This window comes from Anolis carolinensis, chromosome 5 (assembly GCF_035594765.1).
Source record: "Anolis carolinensis isolate JA03-04 chromosome 5, rAnoCar3.1.pri, whole genome shotgun sequence".
Taxonomy (NCBI): Eukaryota; Metazoa; Chordata; class Lepidosauria; order Squamata; family Dactyloidae; genus Anolis; species Anolis carolinensis.
In genome coordinates this window covers 102,792,877-102,817,636 of record NC_085845.1, presented here as the reverse complement: position 1 = coordinate 102,817,636, position 24,760 = coordinate 102,792,877, and the positions used below count along the sequence as shown (strand labels likewise).

The window sequence follows — 24,760 nt, the reverse complement described above, 5'->3', positions numbered from 1 at the left end:
TACCTTAAGATAACTCCATGTGTTTCACAATCCTAGCCAGTATGCATGCATACACTGGAGGTAGCCAAAGAAGAATAAGGGAATCAGCTGGCTTAGATAGAGGATGGGAGCAGAAGATAGCCTATGCAGGTAACAAGGAAACTCAAAAGGTTTCACAGTAATTCCAAGAGTGGGGTATTCGGTGACTAAACTTAAGTGATTCAACTCTATGTCACTCATTCATTGTTTGATATCAGATTTAGCATTACTATAGCCAAGTGCTATTACTGCCAAACCAATTTGTAGATTCCTAAATGGGAGTTACTACCTGGAATGTAGAGGTTAATACTGGAGTTATGGTGGGATCACAGTTCACTATACTGAATGTATCATACATAAAGCTGGATTAGACTCTGGGAATGGAAGCGTGAAAATTGGAGAAGGAAAAACAACAATCTAAGACATGCAGATGATAGCATCCTGATAGCAGAAAATAGCAAGATTAGAATGAGCTACTGAAGAAACTCAAAGAATAAAGCGCAACGGCAGCTTTACAGATTAGCTGTCAGAAAACAAAAACAATAACCACCTATGTTCTACATAACTTTAAAGTAGATGATAAGGGCACTGAAAGAGTTCAAGATTTTCCATGCTTCAGTTTAGTCATTAAAATGGAGACTGTCGTCAAGAAATTAGATAAAAATAGGACTCTTCAGCTACCTCAATTGTTCAGGCACTTTGTGTATGATGGCCTGATCTTGCCTAGGATTACTCTTCAATGTTAGTAAGACATAACCCACCACAGGCAAGCTCATTTTAAGTGTAACAGATTTCAGACTGAAGTACGAGTCTGGTTCCTTGATAGAAAGGACTCTTTAACCATAGTAAAATTGTTTGTTATACACCTTAATGTCTTTGAGGAATTTTATACAGAAGTCTAATAGCACCAGGACACAGCTCAAACAAAGGGGTCATTTTTATGCACAGCATCACTATGACTGAAATTATCTTGAGAAATTACATAAAAAGCATATAGAATACGAACTTTGCAATAAAATAAAACACCAAGATACATGATTGTCCACTTTATAAAAAAAACCCCACAAGAGATGAAATATTGAACGCAAACAACAGAAGACAAGCTTCTCTTGATTAGACTAGAGTTGTGGGTCAAACAAAAAAACATAATTGGCCCCAAGCAAGTGGGATTTTCTATGGGGAAATCTACACTCGACCAGGCCCATGTCTTGGCCCACTTAGCCAACAAATACTCAAAAATAATCCTAACAAATTAAGTGTGGCCTTCTTGGATCTTAGGGGAAAAGCTTTGGAGGAAACTAGCTGCCCTCAACATTGACCCAAGACTTCTTTTTCTGATCAAGCAACTGCACAACCAAAATTTATGCCAGATAAGAGATCACAGGGGATTCCTGTCGAATCCAATCCAGGTCAAAAAGGGAGTCAAACAAGGGTGCGTACTAGCCCCCTTACTATTTAACATCTTCCTACACGATCTCCCTATAGCCCTGGCCCAAGTGGACGGGCATTCCCCCAAGATTGGCCAAAGCCTGTTCCTCTCCTGTTATTTGCTGGCGATGCAGCCCTACTATCCTTCTCCCGTGTGGGATTTAAAAGACTCCTGCATAGGTTTGTTGACTTCTGTGAGACAAATGATCTCCAGGTAAATTATGACAAGACCAAGATCTTGGTTTTTGGGAAAAGCAACAAAAAGCAAGTCTGGAAGGTAAAGGGCCACTACATTGAGTAAGTAAAAAAATTCAAATATCTAGGGCTCTGGTTTAGCAACAACTTGTCATGTCCACTCATTTAAAATACACACTGGCCCAGGCCCAATCAAGTACCAGTGCCATCAGGAGGTTCTACCACTCCAGGGGCAACCAATATATTCCCCCAGACCTGCAAGTCTTCCAAGCAAAGGTGAGAGCACAAATACTCTATGGAGCCGCTATTTGGCCAACCCCAAATAACAGTGCCATTTGATCATTTCATTCAAAATTCCTGCACAAACTATCTGGCGTACCAAACTGCGTTCCATATGCAGCTCTATGTCTAGAATCTGGCCAATGCTCTATAGAGGCCACCATTTGGTTAACGATCATAAAATTTTTGTTACATATCCACTTCCATAGCTCCAGTAACTCACTGACCCAACTCACCTTGAGCGAACTCTACCACTCAAAATGGTGCACAACAGTCCTAGCAAAGATCAAGAAACTGGGCTATGATCGTGACTACTGAAATATGCTAACTTTCACTGAGACTTTTACCCTCATTAAAGAGAGGCTGCTAGCAATGGACCACCAACAACTGCAGAGCTTGGCCAATAGATCTTGTTCGCCAACAAACATGGCAATTCCATTTACTTAGGGAAATCCTGCCTGTTATATTATAGCACTCACTAACCCCATATACAGGAGAAAACTGAAAAATTCTGAATTTGGAAGGATTCGATTTAAGACAAGGTTGGCATTGCTACGTTTGGTATGGAATGTCCAAAAAAGGGAAAAAAAGGGAAATCATTTTGTAAGATCCACCATACTTAAAATCTGGGGAAAATACAAAAATAAACTATATGATTAAAAAACCCTGTGGATATCAACCCTAGAAGCCTCACAAAGGAGAATATTGGGATGGAACAAATGGTTAGAAAAACAAGAAGAGTGGAAAATGAAAACCCAACAGGAAATGAAGAAATTAGATAAAAATATATCATGGTACCAATATTGGCAAATAGGAGAATATTTTTTAAAAGATAAGGAATTCGGCTTTGCAGGTCAAAACAAATTTTGGGATAAAATAATGCAATCAGATAAGAAAGTGATAACTAAAATATAAAAAAAATTGTTAGAATGGGAAATAGAGAAAGAAAAGGAAAAAAATATATGAATAGATGGAAAGAAAACCTGGGCAGACAAATTAAATAGGAAGAATGGGAAGCAATCTGGAATAAAAAATTAAGATATTGTTATGCGATAGATTTAAAAGAAAACTGAATAAAAATGGCCTATAGGTGGTATATGACCCCCCCAAAAATTAGGGAAATACTATAAAAATCTAAATTCAAAATGTTGGAAGTGCGGGAAGAAGGATGGAACATACTACCATATGTAGTGGACCTGTGAAAAGGTCAAGGCATATTGGAAAAAAATTCAAGAAAAATTAGAAAAGATATTAGCAATCAGGATACCACTCAAAGCAGAAATATTTTTAATAGGGATACATGAAATGAAATTAGAAAAGAATAAAGATAAACTATTATTCTTATTAACTACAGCGGCAAGAATCTGCTCTGGAAGAAAAAAGAAACCCCAGAAGAAGACGATTGGATAATAAAGGTGCTAGATATACGGAACATGGACAGGCTTACCTTTCTACTAGCAAAAAAAGAGGAAAACCAATAAAAGAAACAGATTGGAGCAGAATAATGGAATATTTAAAACAAATTGATGGGGGAGAAAAAATGGGGGGAAAGGAAGGGAAAAAAAGATAAGAATGAGAGAAGAAAAAAAAAGGTGAACACTTCGAAGAAGATACCAGAAAGTCACCTCTTTTTTATGTGTGACTTTATTTTATTTTACTCACTCTTTTTATCTTTTTTCCCCTTCATTACTTCTTACTATAACCACGTCACCTTACATCACATACGCTTTCTTTCCGAGATCTCTGAACCTTTTTTTATCTATCCTGAATACTATCAATGTTTCTAATCTGTAGAAAATTAATAAAGATTATTTATTTAAAAAAAAGAGTCAAAGAAACTTCAGTAATAAAATAATATAGCACAACCAACCTGCAAAGCTTGTGTTGCTGACTTCAGATCTTGTTTCAGAGTCATCTTCTAAACCTTCTTCTTCTCCTCCAAGAAATATTTTAGCTGATAATCAATGGAATAATTTAGATTTTGAAAAATATTTTGTAATATTTCAATTATTTTACTACTTCTCATTACTTCAATAACCTACATAAAACATTTATTTTCTCAAACCTGTTAATGTACCACTGAGATGAGATAAAATAAAAACACACTAGAATATCAAAGGACACTTGGACAAAAGCTGATGATGACAGGTAATAAAAGTAATATTAGAAACACTAGGAACTGTTGCTACTTTGGAGCAATGAAATAGTATAGGAACCATGAAATGCATCAAGCTAGGCCCAGGTGCCACATACACACATCCCCAATGAGAGCAAGGGATTTGCCTCATTCTATCAATTTCTCTCAATTCAAAATGGCACACATGCACAGAAATATATTAAATCCCTTCCGGTTTACTTCCTACATTAAAAGGGTATCTTCTAAAACAACCTATGGGAGGAAACATAGGGAAAGTGTCCACACAACCTTCCTAGAGGGCATAGCAGACAATTTAAAACAAAAAGGGTTCTGCAAAAAAATTGGCAGGGAGCTCTTATAAGCCTCTATAAAAACCTCAGGGGTACCTTGCAGCATACAGACCACTCCTTGTTTTGAACTATGCAAGTTCATACATCTTAGAATCCATATATTTGTCTCTTTTATTTAGGTTGTTCATAAACAAATCTAGACCAGAGCCCCACTCCACAGAACTGTAAGCAATCCCTTGCATCCTGCCTGAAAGATAATAAGTAGTTCTGTGGAAATGCTTAAATTAGAAGGTGGAATAAAGGCAAGCTCTATTTCGAAGGATTTCAAAGGAAGGATGTAATAGGTCCACAGTACAGATATCTGCACTGGTCATTTAGCTTATACAAAATAACAATACAAAGATCTATTATATGTTGAAAAACCAGAGGTAACTTGTCTCCGAAATTTTCAAGATAAACCCCACAATGGATGGCAAAATGATTTACAAATATGTCTGGCCAAAACTTGCAAGAACGTTCAATAGATTTTAGTTCAATTTTTCTGTTGTAGTATACAGTTCGAATCCCACAACTGTAGGACGAGCACCTGTGGCTTCATCTACCCACATCTGATAAAATATGTTCTTTCTGGGAATTTCCTAACTCCTCTATATGACTCTATGACATATTTCTGATATAAGTTATCTCAGACTCACTCTGAAGGATGTATCAAAATCATTGAAGGAATACTTGTATGGTAATTTCTGGCAGAAGTAATTATTTCAATAGAGTTATTATCCACATTTTGTTAATCTTCCATTCACCCTGATACTAAACAGTTTCCCTTCCAGAGCTGACAGTCTCATCAATAGTACTGGAATCCTTCTGGCTTGCTATCCAAGGAGGACTTCAACATACATGCTGAGTCTACTCTTTCTGGAGCAGCCCAGAACTTCAAGTCCTCCATAACAAACATTGGTCTGTCCTCAGCAGTATCTGGTGCTATTGTACTGCTGGACACACTCTGTACTTCATTTTCTGTTCTGGGCTGGGTGATAGCAATCTGGATGTGGAGGACCTTTCTATACTTCCATTTTCATGGTGTTTGGTCTCATTAGATTTCGGAGTCTCTGCAAGAGTGGAGGGGGAGCAAGTAAGATGATCTGCCCTTGAGGGTTTATGGATCTGGATAGATTTCTGATGTCTCTTGGGGAGCTTCCTATTGCCATGAAAAGTGACCCTGGAATGGGGAAATAACTATGATGATAGACACAATTACCTGCATGTGTATTGTTCCACAGAGTGGAAAATAGCAAATTCTTAAGTTTAACTAGGAGCTCACTGAGATCAAACATGAGGAAAGAAGACTACAGCACTGATGGCAAAAAAAATCAGAACAAGTTCAATCAAACACATGCTAGAGCCCATTGGAAGGCCTACTGAGTAGTGAGGGTATTTCACTGCCATCACTGTGTCTGCACAGCCATCTGTCTGAAATGAATCAAACAATATTGGGAAATGTATAACAAGCCCCAGAATATATATCCAGTATGCAAAATTAGTGCCACAGCAAAAAGTGGATTGTAACTGGATAAAAAATGGAAAACTTTAGCATACATTTAGATGAGATACTAAAATTCAGAGTTCATCTTTAGCAAAGCTATGGGGAGACTTGTGCCAAGCTACAGTGCTTTGGATTTGAAATCCACCTATTTTCTCAAGTCTAATGCGCCATTGCTTTAAAGATAACAATAGATGGATTCTATCCAAACATGTAAACTAAAAAAGTAGTGAAACCAAAGAAGGAAGTATAATAAAATACTTCAAAACCACGTTTAAGTTGTGTTAATACAAAAATACAATATATAAAAAGAGGAATTTGAAATATCCAATATGCAGTCATTGAATAAGCAACACAGAAATTGAAATGGAAGTGAGCAAGTCAAACTGAAAAACAGGTTGTAAAAAAATCAGACAATTCATTTAAACAAAACTGTCATAGTCAGACAGAACCTTCACAGTGAAATGAGAATTTAGGCGAAGTCATAAAACAGTTCTGAGAATAGAAGACAACATAATGGTTGAAAATAATGATTTTTAATGGTCAGGAATAACTTGGAAAAAATAATGCTACACATATTTTTAGTGACTGAATTACAGATGAACTAACTAAGATAAATGGTAATGGAAACTAATGTTTATGAAATCAAAAGAATGAAGAGTAAAAAATAGAAAGCTAGAAATTGCTATTTGATATATACATATATAATCACCTTTTTGCTTTCTGGAAAAAACAGGGCTGCATGAAGACCCCCCTCCAGCTGCAAATTACAGAAAGTAACAGATCAAGGCACTGATCAGTGTAGATATAAAGAAGGAATTATAATTACCCTTGAAAAATCTGGTAATCGTTTGAGCCTCTACAAGGAATGCTATTCTTAAAAGTAAAACTAAACTCTTTACCTGACAACAACCAGCAGCAAATCTAACTACCATAAATTGGTTGTGTTTTCAACACCAAGGACACCATTTGTTCAATCCCCTATCTAAATGTTCCAGTCAAAAGCCAAATTTAGATCATTCTGTAATGTGCAATAATTAGAGAAATAAAATCAGCTTTTTTCCAAGGTAGCTTCATTCACTATTCTAGTTCGTATAGTACAGAGCTAATGAGAAAATCATTAATATTAGTCTGGGATATAATTTTAATTAATCTGGTTAAGTATCTTTTTAAATTCTGTTTGCTAAAACAGAAATGTTAACTAAGGATTTTGAAAATACCTATTTCAGTTATTTCTTTTTAAAAATAAAAATATGTAACTTACCTATAAGTTCTACTATGCTATCACTGCGGTTTCTGCTGGCAACCACATCTTTGGATACACAGGCTTGTGTAATGCCACCAGCAGTAGTCAAGGCAAGCAGAAGATTAGGAGGTGGCGTTCTCAAAAGCTGTTGCAACAGTTCTAATGATCCAGTTACAACATTGTGGTCTCGGTGCTGTGTATAATGTAGACTCAATTCATAAACCTAAAAGGAATGTAAGGAATGAACTGAAGGCCAACAATTAGAATAAGAATCAAAATTTCTGTCAATGCTTCTGAACACCTTCCTCCATGAAATGCAGCATTACAATTTCCAGTGTTTCTTCTCAAGCACATTTTGATACTGCTATATAGTTCAGTTGGCACTTTCAGGGACAATGTGAGTTTCATCAAGGTTAAAGGTGAAAATGGAAAATCTCCAGTGTAGACCTGGAAATTTAGATTTATCATAAAGTTCCACTCTTCGAAAGAAAAAGTTGAATCCAAGCATGGGATTGAGATGGCCTTGAACTGCAATTCCTAGTATTTCTCAAAATTGGCTATGCTGGCTAAGGCTGTTGGGAGCAGCAGTTCAGGAACAACTTCAGAATAGGAAGATTTTCCATCTATCAACAAGCATTCGTATTCCATTATTATACAATGTTTCAACTGAGCTGCGAGCGCTGAATGCAATGCTACTCTCACCTCTCCATCAGACATAAATCCTTCTCCTTGCAGAGCTTCTTTCAGGGCACCAAACAGGTAATCGTTTGATAGGAACAGATCAGGACTATAAGGAGGATGCCTTAACACTTCAAAACAAAGGCTTTGGAGAGTGTCGACAGTATGGGCAGTGGTGCGAGGATGTGCATTGCCATGCAACAACACAATGCCCTGAGATAGCAGTTCTTGCATTTTGTCTGAATTTTAGGCTCGTCTGAGAGCATCTCACTGTAATGAGCAATGTTGACTGAACTTTTTTCCTGCACTCTGCTCTTCCTTCATGCAAATCACAAACGGGGTAGCCATTTGTTCTTTCCCCGCAGTCGCAGATAAATTGATGTAACACTTTCAAAACTGAACAGCAGTGACTGGGGAGATAACAGCCTTGTACAGAAAGTGCCAATAAGACAGAAGTTTTAATATTACCAGAGTGAGGATACTTTTTGACTCACCCTCATTAAAGAAAGATTAGCTTATCACATGCAACCCTGAAAAAGAGTCTGGTAAACACAAGGTTTACTTCTGAGGAGAAAAACATGACTGCACTATAAAAAAGATAAACACCTGTCATTTTCTTTCTTACCTGTACAAGTTGATTTAAAGAAGGAGAAATCTCTGTTTCTTTCTGTGTCACACCAAAGCTACCTTTAAGACTTGTATCTTTCACCTGCTGCTGTAGCAAAGGTATCAGATATCTTAATGTGAGCAATACCCCAAGAATTAAGACACTGGGATATTCATCTTCCATGGGAAATAATAAACCTGTGAAGTTCAGAACAAAGGTTTAAAAAGATTTTTAGAAGTTAAGCTTTTTAACTTTTTAAAACTTAAAATAGTTATTTCCCAATATAATTCTTTCAGGTTTCAAAAAACAGATATAATCCTTTTTACTTACTGTAGGTTTGCTCAGATACTGTATTTTGCCTACAGTTACTTTTGGATATTAAAGTTTCCTAAAACTAATATAATATGCAAATTCAAACAACTACTTTCATAATACTTTGTTGATAAGGAAAGAAAAAAAGAAATGATAATCTCAAACAGCCACAGCATTTCCATTCAACGCAATTGGTTGGCCAGTTAATTAGCCTTGGGACAACTGATTCTAACTATAAATAAAATACTATGTAACAAATTTTGAAAAAAAATCTCTTACTGGTTTGAAAGTCTTATTTCCTGTTTAATTATGCAATACTTACTTTGAAAGTAGTTGTTATACTCCAGAGACTTTGTTCTTGCGGCTGCCATTTTTAACCTTTTGTGCCATTTTTTACTTTTCATAGGCTATATTTAAGCTTTTTTGCAGACCGCAAAAACAAAGTTTTTGCAGATTAATAAACTTTTTCCATGTTTTTATGATAGAACCAATTAAGATTATAACATAGGAACAAAATAGTGTTACATAGTGCAATTTGTTACAAAGGAAGTGCTTTATATTATATATACGAGGGCTATCCACAAAGTAGGTTACGTTTTGGAATTAAAAATGAACAGAGTATAGGAGAAAACATTTACCATATGCAATTGAAAGCCACACCCAAATACCACATCTCACATAATCGCCATTCAAATCTAGGCACTTACCATAGCAATGAATGAGCTTTGCAAATCCTTCCCCACTAAATTCTGCTGCTTGTGCCCTCAACCACTTGTTTCCAACAATGGGGGTGTGGCTGGCAACACAGCTTTTTGGCGACGCTACGCAGCTGCAGGAAGGGGAGACCAGCTGGTTGAGGATGCAAGTGGCAGAACTTAGTGGGGAAGGATTTGCAAAGCTCATTCATCGCTATGGTAAGTGCCTAGATTTGAATGGCGACTACGTGAGATGTGGTATTTGGGTGTGACTTTCAACTGCATATGGTAAATGTTTTCTCCTATACTTTGTTCATTTTTAATTCCAAAACATAACCTACTTTGTGGATAACCCTCATATTATGTTTTAATTATGTTTAATAGTTTTATATGTTTATATGTTTTTATTGTATTGATCTATTATTTTTATGTTATGGAATATGCGGCATTGAATACTGCCATTATGTATGCCACTCTGAGCGCCCTATAAGGGTGAGAAGAGTGGGATAGAAATAGAATAAATAAATAAATAAATATTGTTTTTATTGTTTCTAACTTGCATATTTTATAAGTAATATAAACCCCGAGTCCCCGTTGGGGAGATGGTGGCGGGGTATAAATAAAGTTTTATTATTATTATTAATATGCCCAGAGTCTAATTTAGAGATGCATTTGATCAGCATCAGTTTCAATTTTAACAAAAAGTAACATCAGCAATTATTACTTCCATTCCTTATATATCAGGACTCATCCGTCAGATGTCAGGCACAAAACGCATAAAGAACATAGAACATAAAGCCATGGTGGATCATATCTTTGCTTACCAATCATGAAAATGGTAAATTCTCACTGACTGATAAAACTATGCCATTGCTATTCTCTTCATCCCAATTACTGTTGAGAAAGTTTTCTAGCTCTTTGGGTTTTACTTTCCTTCCTGCCTTTCCTCATAGCTCCATAGCAGGAAAGGAGGTGGAGGCATTTGTGAAGAGTATGTATACATGATTCCCATCAAGAAAGAATGAATATGCATCCCCAAAAAGTAAATAAGTGTGCCTGTGAGTGAATGCCATAGAGAACATTTCTATCAATTGTGAATGTGTACACACACAAGCCCACGTACTGTAGCTCTCTCTGTCCATCAAACTTTCTGTCTGATCAACTATTTTCTAATATTTAATCAAAATATGAAGCACTGTTTTCACCACCTTACCTAATAGTACATTCAGCAGCCAAGTATAAAAATATTGTGTTCTTCGTGAATGCTGGCAAATGCTCACTACTGATGCAGCTGCCGTTCGACGTATAGTAGGAGAGGTGGACTTAAGGTTAGCTACAAATGCCTTCAATAAAATCTAGAACGAAAGAAACTTTTGTTACGATTTCATTTATCTGCAAAGACACTGAGAACTATAGTTAAAAGATTTTTTAACTGTTGCATAAACTTTATTCTGAAAAGCAACACTGTACCAATAAATGGATTTTGCCACATATATTCATGTATAAATTAACTTCATGTAAAGGTCAACGGCAAGTTGGAGGCAAATCCATCCTACATTCAGGATTCAAGAGTGACTGTTAACCTTTCAGAATTTTGCTGGTTTTACACATTTAAAATATGTGTATTACAAGTTAAAAAAAAGTAATATTGTAGGTGGTTAATTTGTTAACTACAACAATTTTAGGGTGACATATAAAAACATTTTAGATAATTATACCTTAATTTCATTATCATTTGCAAAATTTCCAAAAGCTGCCATGATTTTTGGTATTGCTGCAGCCAAGGTCTCTTGGACCGACTCCTCAGATCGGTTGCTCACTCGTGTTAGACAGGGCAAAAGGTTTACAAAATAAGGTCTGCAAGCACAAAATATATAAAATATTATTGTACAATGTGGCCAAACAAAACATTTGTTGTATTAGATCCAGACTAGCATCTCTGTTCACACAGAGAAGAAGATTCCTTCTAGAAAGTAGCAGGAAAAATAGTTATGAAAGCTTTCCCTCATCAAAGCAAGCTAAGAACTATGAAAAAGTAATCTTCAGCAATTTATTACAGTCTATGACCAGAATATATGAAAATGGGCACAGGTGCCCGAAAAGGGGAAACGCAGTTCCCATAAAAGTCAAATAAAAGAACAAGTTAAAAACATGTTATAATAAAAAGGAAAAAAGAATATTGTACAGAAAACTGAGACGCAGTTTTCAGAGCAATGAGAGTAATTCATTATTAAGGAAGCATCCTACATAACAAACTGAGGAAACACAACCTCTTCTTCCTTTCAGAAGATTAGTAGACCCAGCCAAGATCAGAAGTAACACTAAAAATAAACCTAAAGATCCATTTTCTAAATGACATTATGAAAGATAACATTATAAAGCTGGAAAGACTCCATGGTTAAAATGATATTGTTCTCTGAAGGAAAAATTAAAACAGAGTCCTGTAAATTATCAAAACAACTTATTGAAAATGGTCATTCATACCATATAGTTGCCAAATGCCTGAGATCTCACCTACACTGACCATTCAATGTAGATCAAAGCTAGCTTCAAACTACTGGCCAGGCAACAAACTCCCAAAAAAGCAAATGAAAGAAAGTGCTTAATGTGCATCAGTCCCATGTGGCACCATTGAGACCTCAAACTGACTCCATGACTCCCTATATAATCATCTGCCCAGTGAAATCATTTCCTTCAATACCAGTTTGAAACTGCATTAAATTGTACATACAGTGCCTGAGTAAGGCAACTAGGTGGTCTCATTCAGAACTTCATTCCAAAGTTTGAGAACCTCCAAATGTACATGGAAGGTAGAGGTGAGTGTCAGCGGCACAGTGACAGCACCTTGGCTGAAACTTCTAAAAATTTTCCCCTAGCAATTTCATGTAAATATTAAAAAGCACATGGGATAAAATATGCTCTTGTGGTACCATGAGCAATTTTCCTTAACCTGATACATTCCAGATCCACAGAACTACCATAGCAAAAGAAAAGGGGAAAAAACCCTAATTCGCCTAACCGTCCTGGAGGGCACCAGGTTAGGGAAGCATGGAATGGAGATGGGATAGGAAATCTGTTCTCTTCTAGATATTGTTGGACTGTAACATCAGTAAGGGATTCTCAAAAGATGTTGGCATGATGTGGTATTTCTTTAGAAAGACACCATGGTGGTAGGAGAAGAACAAGCAAAGATTGTGAAAACTAATTTACAAACATATCCTTTCCCTGCATATGGCACACTACCACACATAAGCAGTTAGAGTGGGGGTGATTTTATGCTTCCCGCCTGTTTGCCTTCTCTCATTTGTACAGCTGAATTAGCATATAGAGAAACTGATACAGTAGAGTCTCACTTATCCAACATAAACGGGCCGGCAGAATGTTGGATAAGTGAATATGTTGGATAATAAGGAGGCATTAAGGAAAAGCCTATTAAACATCAAATTAGGTTATGATTTTACAAATGAAGCACCAAAACATCATGTTAGACAACAAATTTGGCAGAAAAAGTAGTTCAATACGCAGTAATGCTATGTAGTAATTACTGTATTTACGAATTTAGCACCAAAATATCACGATATATTGAAAACATTGATTACAAAAATGTGTTGGATAATCCAGAACGTTGGATAAGTGAGTGTTGGATAAGTGAGACTCTACTGTAATCAGTTTTGGCATGGCTTCCTAATTTAAGTGGAAACCCCATACACAAATGCCAAAAACACTTTCCTATTTACTAGGAAATAGGACACATTAGAATACAATTTTCTTGGTTTACACATACATCAGAGGCACAAGATTCAAATATCAAAAGGAACACATAACATAACTGCAAAGAACTTTTAGTTTGTCCTGAACTTACTGTATCTGAACTAACCCAAAATATGAAAGTATCTACATATAATTCCTGAAAAACAATCTCACCGGCATTTCTGTGGTCGAACAAGGTGTGCAAGTTCAGCAAACCTCCAAAGAGCAGCACGCAAACTTCGAGAAGCACCATTCTAGCCAGATATAATTGAAAAAATATGTGAATTACCCTAATTTCAGGCCATTTTTCTTTTGACAAAAAAATTTAACATGATGTGTTTGTATCTCTAGATCAGAAGAAAATCTAGACTAAGAATTTCATTTCAGCAAATTATGTTTTTCTAACTTATGAGTTAACATGTCCACTTGGAAGACAGTAATTAGAGTTAATAAGTCTTTTAAACAATAGTAAGTTTCACTAGCTACTAGGCCAACTGAACTGACAGCATGTTATCTCCAAGAAAGCTGCTGAAATGTAATAGGCAGCACAATTGTCTTTTAGAATGTAATGAAAACTAACAAATTCATATTTTCATTAAAAATGTGCCTATCTTATGAAGCTTACAAAATAGTAAACCAATGATGTCCATAAATACAACTGAGATCATATTTTAAAAATATAGGTGTTTGAATAAAATATGTTTTTTTCTGGCATCACAAAAACCTGAAAGGTCTCCTAACACACACTCTGACAAATTTGCAATATTTTCATGGAAGGGAAATGAAAAGCTTTGGAAAACACAAAGAAAATATTTTCTGTTCTGGAATAAGTAAAAAGTTTTTCTAGACAAAGTTTTGTGCACTTAAAATGTCAGTAAATGTATACTATAAGTAAGATGCAAGTTTTTGCAGTTTACTTAAAGGCTTTTCTCTTTAAAAACCTTTTTACTCAGGCAGACATTTAAAGAAGATGGTTTTAAAGATGAACTCAGGGAGTTCTGTTATTTTAGCTTTGAATACGTTTTTAATGAATTTTATGGATTTAAACTGTTAATTTGTAATTAATATCATTGATGTTTGATTCTATTTTAATGTTTGTATATTTTGGATTTATAACTGGATTGAAATGCTTTTAATGTGTGCCACTTTTGAGTTTTCTTTGTGGAGAAAAAAATAGGTATAAATTAACATAACAACAAAACAACAACAATAATAATATACTCTGCCAAATTGTTGTTACATAATAATAATAATAATAATAATAATAATAATAATAATAAAACTTTATTTATACCCCGCCACCATCTCCCCAATGGGGACTCGGGGCGGCTCACATGGGGCCATGCCCAAGACAATACAATAAACAAAATATAAAAACAACATATCAAAATACAATTAAACAATACAAGAATAACACTACACAGTACAAAACAAAATCAAAGCAAAAGCAGCATAACATAACAAGGGCAGGCCGCATGGACACAAAGTTAAAACTCGGGGTAAGAAGAGATAAGAATAAAACCATGGGGAACAGGGGTCTAAAGGATAGATGTTGGGGGGATAAACAAAGGAGGTATATACAGTTACTCTCCGAAAGCACACCGGAAGAGCCATGTTTTTAAATCTTTCCTAAAGGCTAAAAGAGTGGGGGCTTGCCTGATCTCAATGGGCAGTGAGTTCCATAAACGGGGGGCCACAGCAGAAAAGGCCCTCTCCCTTGTTCCCACAAGGCGGGCCTGAGATAAAGGCAGTGGTGACAGGAGGGCCTCCCCAGATGATCGAAGGGCTCGGGCAGGTTTATGGTAGGAGATACGGTCACGAAGGTAGGTGGGTCCCAAACCGTTTAGGGCTTTATAAATTATGGTCTGCACCTTGAATTGGGACCGGAAAATGAACGGCAGCCAGTGGAGCTCCTTAAACAAGGGAGTAGATCTCTCCCTGTAACTCGCTCCCGTTATTAATCTGGCAGCCGAGCGTTGGACCAATTGTAGTTTCCGGGCCGTCTTCAAGGGAAGCCCCACGTAGAGCGCATTACAGTAGTCCAGTCTAGAGGTAACTAAGGCGTGCACCACCGTGGTCAAGTCAGACTTCACGAGGTATGGTCGCAGTTGGCGCACAAGTTTGAGTTGTGCGAAAGCCCTCTCGGCCACCGCCGACATGCTCTAGTTGACTTCAATTTGTGGAAACACTAAACAGACTTCCAAAAGATTCAATTATTACCAGTCCTTTTCAAATCTCATCCATGATGTGGCATTTCCTCCTTCTTACTGTTTTTAAATTTTCCCAGCATCACTGTCTTTTCCTAAAGATCATGGTTATGTCCAAAGTACAGTGGACTCGATTTAGTCATTTTAGTTTGCAGTGATAATTCAGCTTTGACTTGTTCTCAGACCTCTTTATTACAAACATTAAAGTAACTCAATTTACATAGTGAATGACATTGCTGTTTAAGCTGTCAGTAATATGATATTCTTGTGGTTGCAGTAAGTTGACAGACAACTTGAAGGCACACACCATAGATCTATTAAGGCCCAACTATTTATCATTATTTATCAGAAGTTTTTATGGTTGACTGCAAATTTGAACTGATTTAGAAGTTCAAACAATAAAAGTGTCTCACCTTTTTAATCTCTTTATAAAGTTCTAATTGTAACCTAGGAAGATTGGAGTCCATCAAAGCCTAGAATGAAACAAAAGGGTAACATTAAAATATTTATTAGACATTCAAAAGCTTGCATGTTGATTTGACACCTTGCTATTAATCTCCCAATGTAAATGATAGTTAAGTACATGGATGACTCTCACATCTCATTATTTTTGGCAACAGTGCTTTACAAAATGCTTTCAGCTGAACATTAAAAAAACTTCAGAATACTAAAAAGGATTTGTTAAATGAATTTTTAGGATATATGCAAAGATCTCACAAACACTGAGCATGTCCATAAGGCTTCTGATCTATGCGAGTGTTGCTTCATAGCGAATTTATAGCTTCAATGGCTCATTAGAAGTGAGCAATCCATTGCTGATATTCAGATTTGAATACTGCTGCTAATGGCATCTCCTGCTCACACAATAAAAAGTATCAACAGATATCTGAGATCTGCACATTATACCCAAAAAAAGACTTTCAAGAAAAGCAATCTATTCTCAGTAGCTATTCAGACTTGATTTGACAGTCGAGAGAAGGGAAATTAAAAACAAGGTGAAGAGGAAATGGAAGTGAGTTTTGAAGATATAGTAATTGACTGGAATAGGGCAGCCCTAAATCTGATCTTAACAGCAGCAGCAGCAGCAGCCGCAACAACAATAACAACAACAAAACTTTATTTATCTCCCATAGCAACTCAGAGCGGTTTACACATAGTAAAAACATTCAATACATATACATCATACGAAATACATGAACCAGTATACTGTAACCACAATTACAAACATGTTTAAAATTCCAAATCAATACTGTACCATTAATAAAAGTTATTTCAATCGCTCCCTTTTGTTGGGGTCCCACTTGTGCACAGCTTTATCAGTCATCCAGACAAGAATACTGAATAGGTTGGCTGGAACCCCAGAGCTCAAAAACTATGTACTTACAATACACAGCACAGTGTTTTGAAGCATTTCATACTAAGAGTAACCTTACTTTTCCTGAAGAGCTTAAAATGTTTTCACTGAAAATGTACTGAATAAAAGCCACATATCAGTCCACACAGAAGATCATATATTTTATAGCAAAATATGTACATAATCAACAAAGATAAAAATAAGCATCTGTATATTTCTCCCTTAAACGTCTCCTGCTATTCATTCCACAAGCAACAGATAATTGGCAGATTCAATTTCTCTTGACTGCAGGAGAACTGATAAGCTATTACAGTACCCATCACAAGAGATCGCCAAATAAATGTTTAGTACTGTAACTCTCATCACATTGCCTTGATTTCCTCCCTCTATACTGGGACATTTTACAACTGGGAAAGAATATGTGTCAGGAGCATGAGTCCTGCAATGTTTATTCTTCATCTGTTGGATTTGTTTGTATCGACTATTTACACTGGATAAGTGTTGTCATGCATTAACCATGCTGGAATTTGCTTGTATTTAGGGGGGCTGCTGGAGAATGGTACTTTTTCTCAATAACTAGGAAGCATTTATGCCTTGTAGATTTATGGCTTGCAGCTGCAAAGGAAAGGTAGTAACTAGCTCTAAGGTGGTTCTTGTGACAGATGTTATGTGAGGTGATATCTGTAACATTTAGTTTATGAGCCAATGCAATGGAAGTCTAATTTGAATTGTGTTACAATTCCTCAGATTTATGGTGAGTATCACCGTTATCTTATGTAAAGTTTCTAAGTTTTGAGAGTTTTGTTTCCTGAACTGGAGTTTGCCTGTTCATGACAGTAGAGTTCTGTACTTCAAGACTTTTCCAACAGCAGGAACACAAAATGGGATGAATTAAATTACAAGAAATTAACTTTCCTTTTTTCTTATTATTATATTATTTTTACACATAAGTATTGGAAGGTGGGAGACATCCGATTTCTTCAGATAAATTATCCAGATCCCAGACATAATTTGTAAAATCAAATCTCTATTCTGTATAGAAGTCAAGATATAGAATTATCACTCATAATTTACTCATTTGTTTTATAAGCAATCAATCAACATCAAATGTTTTACATTGTGTTCAAAATCAGTCATAGCAATGGCATACAGTACTTTCAGAATATTGTTCACCAGAGGTTTTTTTGTTATCAAAAGATTTTTGAGTGAGAGTGTTTTCCCAGTCCCCTTTCTAAAGTGAACAGGTATTGGTTTCCAGATTACTTCCTATTGGAAAATAATCTATGAGAAGGTTCAAAAATCCAGCGAAAACTCCCCACAAATCACCTAGAGACAATTGGAAAGCAACAAAACCAAACAAAACCACAGCCTCTCTGTTTTGTACGTCATTCAGAAGATAACTGTATCACTCTTGTCTACCTTAGTCAGACATCACCTGGAATACTGTGTCCCAGTTCTGGGCACTAGAGTTCAAGAAGGATGACAACCTAAAACATCTCCAGAAAAAAGAGACCCAGATGGCGAAAGATCTGGAGAAAAGCTTAGAGAGCTAGAAATGCTTCGCTGGGACAAGAGAAGACAAAGAAGTGATAGTGCAGCCTTTTTAAATATCTGAAGGGAATTCAAATAGAGAATGAAACGTTTTTTTCTGCTGCTCTGAAACTATGACATAAGCCAAAGCAATTCCTAACAGATGGTAAATTGGCTAAGATTTCTGGGACCTGAAGCCCAAAACACCTGGAGGAGCACAGTTTGAGAACCACTGAACCAAAGGATTCAAATTGCAAAGGCAGAAATATTAGGAAGAACTTCCTAATGGCAGGAGCTGCTGGGTAACCCACAGTGTGGTGCACAATCCCCCCTTAGAAACATTTAAAGAGATTATACAGCCACTTTTCAGGTGCTTCAGCTATGGATTCTTGCATGGCAGAGGCTTGTATTAAATGGTCTTTAGGTTTCCTTCCAAATTTTTAATTTTATGTTTCATAAAACAATAATTTTATTATTATGCTTCTTCTCTTAAAAGAGACACATCTTACACCCTAAATGATCTCACTATGTAAAAGCAGTTACTGTACTAATCAACATATTAAATGACTTACTTTTATTACTTTGTTGAGACATTCATCAGCAACCATTCTTACATCTGACTCCACATCATCACTGCAGAGAAGGAAAAGTTCCATAGCAATTCCCAGCAACTTTTGAAATTCTGGAGAGTTCCTTAAATAAATAAAAAAATTAACACGTCTTACTAGTTGGATTTTGCAACCCAATTATTAATAAAATATATTTCCTAATATTTTAAACCACAGTATATACTCATGTATATGTTGAGGGTGGGTCCTGGGACCAAAATTATGGATTTTGATATGCTCCACAGAGAAATCAAGTACACCAAGGCCCTTCAGCTTCCTATTCATAGCCTACTGTGTTTAGTAACGGTTACGTCTTCTGGTTATTTGTCTTGGAATAAGCCAATTTATGGGGTTTACTTTTGAACAGATATACATTAGACTTCACCCCTTCATCATCCTCTTTTTTCATAACTTAATATATTGGCTTAACAGACAGCTTTGGTTAGACAAACCATAGGTGCTTAAGTGTGTATGTTATGTAAGAGTTTCACTTTATTTTAAAACAAAAATGTGTATTTTCCCAATCCTCTCATGTGCCAAAGTACAAAAATAAAGGAGCACATATTCTACCACAATTCATTTAAAGGAAGGTCAGGAAAGTGCAGTCTGTGGCCCAAGACCATTTTTGTGGCCCCAAAAAGAGGGGCATTTTCATTATATTTTCTGCTGCCTGGATGCTGCTTATTTTGAAAATTGCCCTGTCTGTGGTGTTAAATGGCCTTGGGAGGAGTAGAAACTATCGATCAGTTTTTGAACACAACAGGCAATAAAATGGGTTTATTGTCCCAAGAATAAGATAGGTGCCAATTCACTTCCTCTTCCTCTTGCTGTACACCTGGCTTTGGTGCTTCTAATATGAGTTGTTTAGAAACTTTCACCTTTTATGCTATATCTTTGAATTGTACAACAAAAAGGTAGAACTACTATCAAAAGTAGGTATAAATCTCTGAAGGAAAAGTTTGACTATTGGACAAAGTTTTATCTATCCTGCCACAATCCAAACCATATATCGGTAGCAAGACACACCTATAGGAGAACCAAAAATGGAATTGCCTGCCTAGTTTCTCTCTACTTTGATCAAGGCCAACTTTTCTATTCACAAGTGGAAGAAGAAAATTGTGAGTCTGACAACTTTGTCCAAATTTCATGCAACTAAATGTAAAATGACAGACCCTGTTTCAAAAGCACACTGAACTCTTAAAAGGCATGAAACAGTTTGTTTCCTTATTTCTTAGTCACCAAAATCAATATGTACTTTAAGAGAAGACTCAAATACTTACCTCAAGGACTGAGCGACTATATTTTCACAAATCGTTAGACAATGATTGACTCGATCTTTCTTAGTTGTGGAAAGCTCTTTCTTTCTAAAATAAGAGGGGTGAAATACAGATTTCAGTTATAAGGTTAAAACCTTAACTTTTAAAATGGTAGTTTTTCTCCAAACCAAAAACCTTAAAGGTGGCCCTTGGTATTCTATAGGAGGCATCTTCAAGCTGTGGCCCTCCGGTTATTTGGACCTCCAACTGCCAGAATTCCTGACCATTTAACAAGCTGGCTAGGGCTTCTGGGAGCTGGAGGGCTGCAGTTTAAGAATGTCTATGCTTTGGGGTTTGGTTCCAAGACCTCCTATGGATAACAAAATCTATCAGGGATCAAATCTCATTATTTACAATGGTGTAGTAAAATGGTTTCCCTTATATAAAATTATATAAAATGGCAAAACCAAGGCTTGCTTTCTGGATTTTTTTTTGGGGGGGGGGGGGGAATGATACTTTTATGCCAAGGGTACAAAATATGTGGATACAGAGAGCCAACTATACACATATAGAAATTATGTAATATGCATAGAACAGTAATGCAAAAAATAATAAAATCTCTACAATTTGAAAAGTGGGGAGGCTAAACAATATCTGCACAGAAGACCTCTAACCCTGCAACATCTCCCCCCCCCCCCCGCCTCCCCGGCCTGCATACAAGTTGCCTGGACTGAACATGTGAAGGCATCTAGAAAAGCAAGGATCTAAGCAAAATTATGCCCCAATACCTGCACCTATTCAGCTCTTATAGTTCATACCAGCAATGCCACTCAAAGAGCCAGGATGCTGTAAAAACCCCGGGAGACCATGGTTTGGATTACTCCTCAGTCCTAAACACATAGGTGGCACCAGCAGAAGGCAATGGCTAAGCACCTCTGAACAAGGTTGTGACAGGTTCGTCGTAAGACAGAAATTACTCAAAGACACACAACAAAAACACTCTTGAGCAAACAAGTTCACAATGAAGATGCTCTACTACTGAACAAGCTTCAGTAAAGATACCATGCATTAGTCATTCCCAGTTCACACCAGACAAACTGAAAAGCTCAAAAGCATGCAGATGAACTAGTAGAGAAAAATATTCTAACATGTAATTAGTTGCCTTTCCTGTCACTTGTTACAAATAAATTGTTTCCACAGAAACAGAAATTGAATTTTGTATGGACTTCCAATGCTTATAGATACTACTGTTTTTGTTTTCAAGATCTCAACCAACTGTACTTGCACAGGCAAAGAGATAATCAGTGGACTTTGATTTTAAAGGGACACTGTGGGAAAGCTAGCATCATTAAAGCAATCAAGAGAATTTTGAGGCCCCTTCCACACAGCTGAATAAAATACCATATTTTCTGTTTTGAACTGGACTATATAGCAGTGTGGATTTATATAAGCAGATATTGTAGGATTTTCTGCCTTGATATTCTGGGTTACATGGCTGTGTAGAAGGGCCCTAAGACTTAACTTTCAGAAATCCACTTGCAGCCACACTGGAACAAGTGGGACAAACAGCTTTCCTCTCTGGCCTGTCCAAGGGAAAGGCATTGGGTTCCCTACAGACTTCTATCCTGTGCAGAACCTGACAGATTCTTGCAAAAGCCCAAAGAAATAGGAGATGCCCTGACAAATGAAAATGGAAGATTCTTCTCTCCACCCCAGATCAGATTTCCTTTTCCAGAAATTTGGGAGAGGATAACAGAAATTCTAAAAGAAGAAGCTGGCTACGAGACAATACACTTTCCCTTGCAAGAAATAAAAAAGATTTCCCTAGAAATCTTGGATAAGTCAAGCCCTATCCAATGAGACCTGACACCAAATACAGGGTGGTCACTCCCTTCCACACAGCCATATAACCCAAAATATCAAGGAATATAATCCACAATATCTGCTTTGAGCTGAATTATCTCAGTCCACGCTGCTATATATTCCAGTTCAAAGCAAGTGTGGGATTTTCTACAGCTATGTAGAAGGGGCCTGAAAGACTGGAGTTTGAAAAAGTCAGAGTTTTTTCATTTCCAAACTTTCTTTCTTACTTTCTGTGGGTTATAGAGCATCCCTTGTAGATACATCAATTATATTTCCAAAAAAAAAAACCCCGTGCTTGTAAAAGTTACTTTTGTTTTATGTCACTCAGAGCCCTGCCACACAGCCATATAAACCAGAATACCAAGGCAGATAATCCACAATAATGGGCTTTGAACTTGGTTATTTGAGTCTACACTGCCATATAATCCAGTTCAATGTGGATTTTATACAGCTGGAAGGGGCATTGGCCTTTTGGTGGCCACTCTGTACTTTCTGATCAGGACTGCAGTCTTGATAACAGCACTTTAGTTTAAAGAAGCTTTAGAGCCCTAGACGAGTCAGGCCCAGTCTACTCAAAAGACTGCATCTCTCGCTATAAACCTGCAGGAGCCCTGAGATCAACAGGAGAGGCCCTTTCTATTGGGGCCCTTCTATACAGTCATATAACACAGAATATCAAGGCAAAAAATCCCACAACATCTGCTTTGAACTGGAATATATGGCAGCGTGGACTCAGATAACTCAGGGACCTTCCACACAGCCCTATATCACAGAATATCAAGGCAGAAAATCCCACAATATCTGCTTTGAACTGGGTTATCTGAGATCACACTCAGATAATGTGGGATTTTCTGCCTTGATATTCTGGGATACAGGGCTGTGTGGAAGGGCCCCCAGTTCAAAGCATATATTGTGGAATTTTCTTCCTTTGATATTCTGGGTTTTAGGGCTGTATGGAAGGGCCCTCAGTCCCCCCCCCCCCACCCACCCACCTTCACAAATATGGTTGGCGGGAACAAGAGAATAGGGGCCTTTTCGGTGGTTGCTCCACAGCTCTGGAACTCCCTTCCAAAAGACATCAGAATGACCCCTTCCCTACTATCAGGCACCAGATAAAAACTCTTATCTGGAATCAGGCTTTGGATGAAGAATTATTCAAGAGCAATAGGTGCCATAGTGACATTTGGACTGAATCTTTTTTATGCAAAATACCTTTATGGACAAGTGGCAATTGGATAGATAATGGCTTCGGTTTAACTTTATTTAGTTTTAAGTATATCTAAAGTGTTTTAATCTGTAATGTGTTCTATTACAGACTTAACTGCTTTATTATGTTTCAATTGTTATTTTTTAAATTATGTCTACTTCTTTTACCCCAATGTACTTTGTGTATTTTCTACCTTGTTAGCCGCTTTGGATCCTTCCACACAATCATATAGCCCTGCATATCAAGGCAAAAACTCCCACAATATCTGCTTTGAACTGGGTTATCTGAGTCCACGCTGCCATATATTCCAGTTCAAAGTGGATAATGTGGTTTTTTTATTCAGCTGTGTGGAGCCTCCGATGGCCTAGGGGATAAAAGCCTTGTGACTTGAAGGTTGGGTTGCTGACCTGAAGGCTGCCAGGTTCAAATCCCACCCGGGGAGAGTGCGGATGAGCTCCCTCTATCAGCTCCAGCTCCATGCGGGGACATGAGAGAAGCCTCCCACAAGGATGGTAAAACATCAAAACATCCGGGCGTCCCCTGGGCAACGTCCTTGCAGACGGCCAATTCGCTCACTCCAGAAGCAACTCCGGTTGCTCCTGACACGGAAAAAAAATTCAGCTGTGTGGAAGGGGCCGATCCTGCATGGCAAGATTCAAAAGAATTGCATTCACAAGGCAAATCCACACATGAAGTTTCATGCGATTGAAATAGAATCTTGCTGCTTTTGCTCCCCGTGATTTTAGATCGAGGTCATTTTACATGGTAAGCTTCCTCGAGTCCCATCTTTGGAAGAAAGGCGGGATTTCATAGGCTCCATCCTCTGAACAAACACCCCGTTCTCCAGGGGAATCCCCCACCAGACAGGAAGACGGGCAAAGAGACAGGCCCAGCCCTGGCTTCTCCCCGCCCAGACTCACGGTCTCTGAGGGGGCTCTTCGGCGGCGGAGGCAGCGGCCGCTCCGGCCGAGGAAGCGGCTGAGGCGCCCGCTGGAATGGCGGCAGGGCTCTGCTGCTGCTGGAAGGAGCGGAGGGACTCGAAGGCTTTCATCAGCTTCTCCATGGTAGCCATGGCTGAGCGCGGGGGGCCCCGAGAGGGAGGCCCGCTCCGCCGGCGCCTTCCCGCTCAGGGAACCACAGCAGGCCCCGGAGCTCAAAGCGGGCGAGAGCCCTCAGCCCGCCTCCAGCGAACCGACGCCATCTTGGAAAGCTCCCGTCATCCGCCGCGGCGGAACGCCCCCTCTCCGTGTCCTTGCCCCTCGCCACTTCCTGGTTTCCCGTGAACGGCAAGCAAAAGTGCCAATCATCGCGAAACAGAGGAGGTTGCGCTCCGCCTCCTTGCCAGGCCTTGCTCTCCAGGGCCCCTTCCACACAACTGTATAAAATCCACAATTAACTGGATTATATAGTAGTGTGGACACAGGGCACTTCTACACAGCTCTATATCCCTGAATACCAAGGCAGAAAATCCCACAATATCTGCTTTAAACTGGGTTATCTGAGTCCACACTGCCATATGACCCAGTTCAAAGCAAAAAATGTGGGATTTTATTCAGCTGT

The 24,760-nt window shown here is 37.8% G+C and overlaps 1 protein-coding gene across 3 annotated transcripts in view; it reads right to left on the bottom strand.

Moving 5' to 3' along the window:
* The window catches only part of htt (huntingtin), a 122,611-nt gene extending 98,183 nt beyond the window's left edge, over positions 1-24,428 (bottom strand). For 2 of the 3 annotated variants that reach the window (XM_062982049.1, XM_062982050.1), the window contains exons 1-11: positions 24,121-24,428; positions 20,155-20,238; positions 18,839-18,959; positions 15,796-15,855; positions 13,350-13,429; positions 11,144-11,282; positions 10,639-10,780; positions 8,437-8,615; positions 7,152-7,356; positions 6,600-6,647; positions 3,791-3,874 (exon numbers count right to left, since the gene is read on the bottom strand). In XM_062982049.1, coding sequence (XP_062838119.1) covers positions 3,791-3,874; positions 6,600-6,647; positions 7,152-7,356; positions 8,437-8,615; positions 10,639-10,780; positions 11,144-11,282; positions 13,350-13,429; positions 15,796-15,855; positions 18,839-18,959; positions 20,155-20,238; positions 24,121-24,272 — 1,294 coding nt within the window. In that variant the 5' untranslated portion in view covers positions 24,273-24,428. The remainder of the gene's footprint in view (positions 1-3,790; positions 3,875-6,599; positions 6,648-7,151; positions 7,357-8,436; positions 8,616-10,638; positions 10,781-11,143; positions 11,283-13,349; positions 13,430-15,795; positions 15,856-18,838; positions 18,960-20,154; positions 20,239-24,120) is intronic. The other variant, XM_062982051.1, reaches the window with a different exon arrangement.
* Positions 24,429-24,760: the final 332 nt, after the last annotated feature.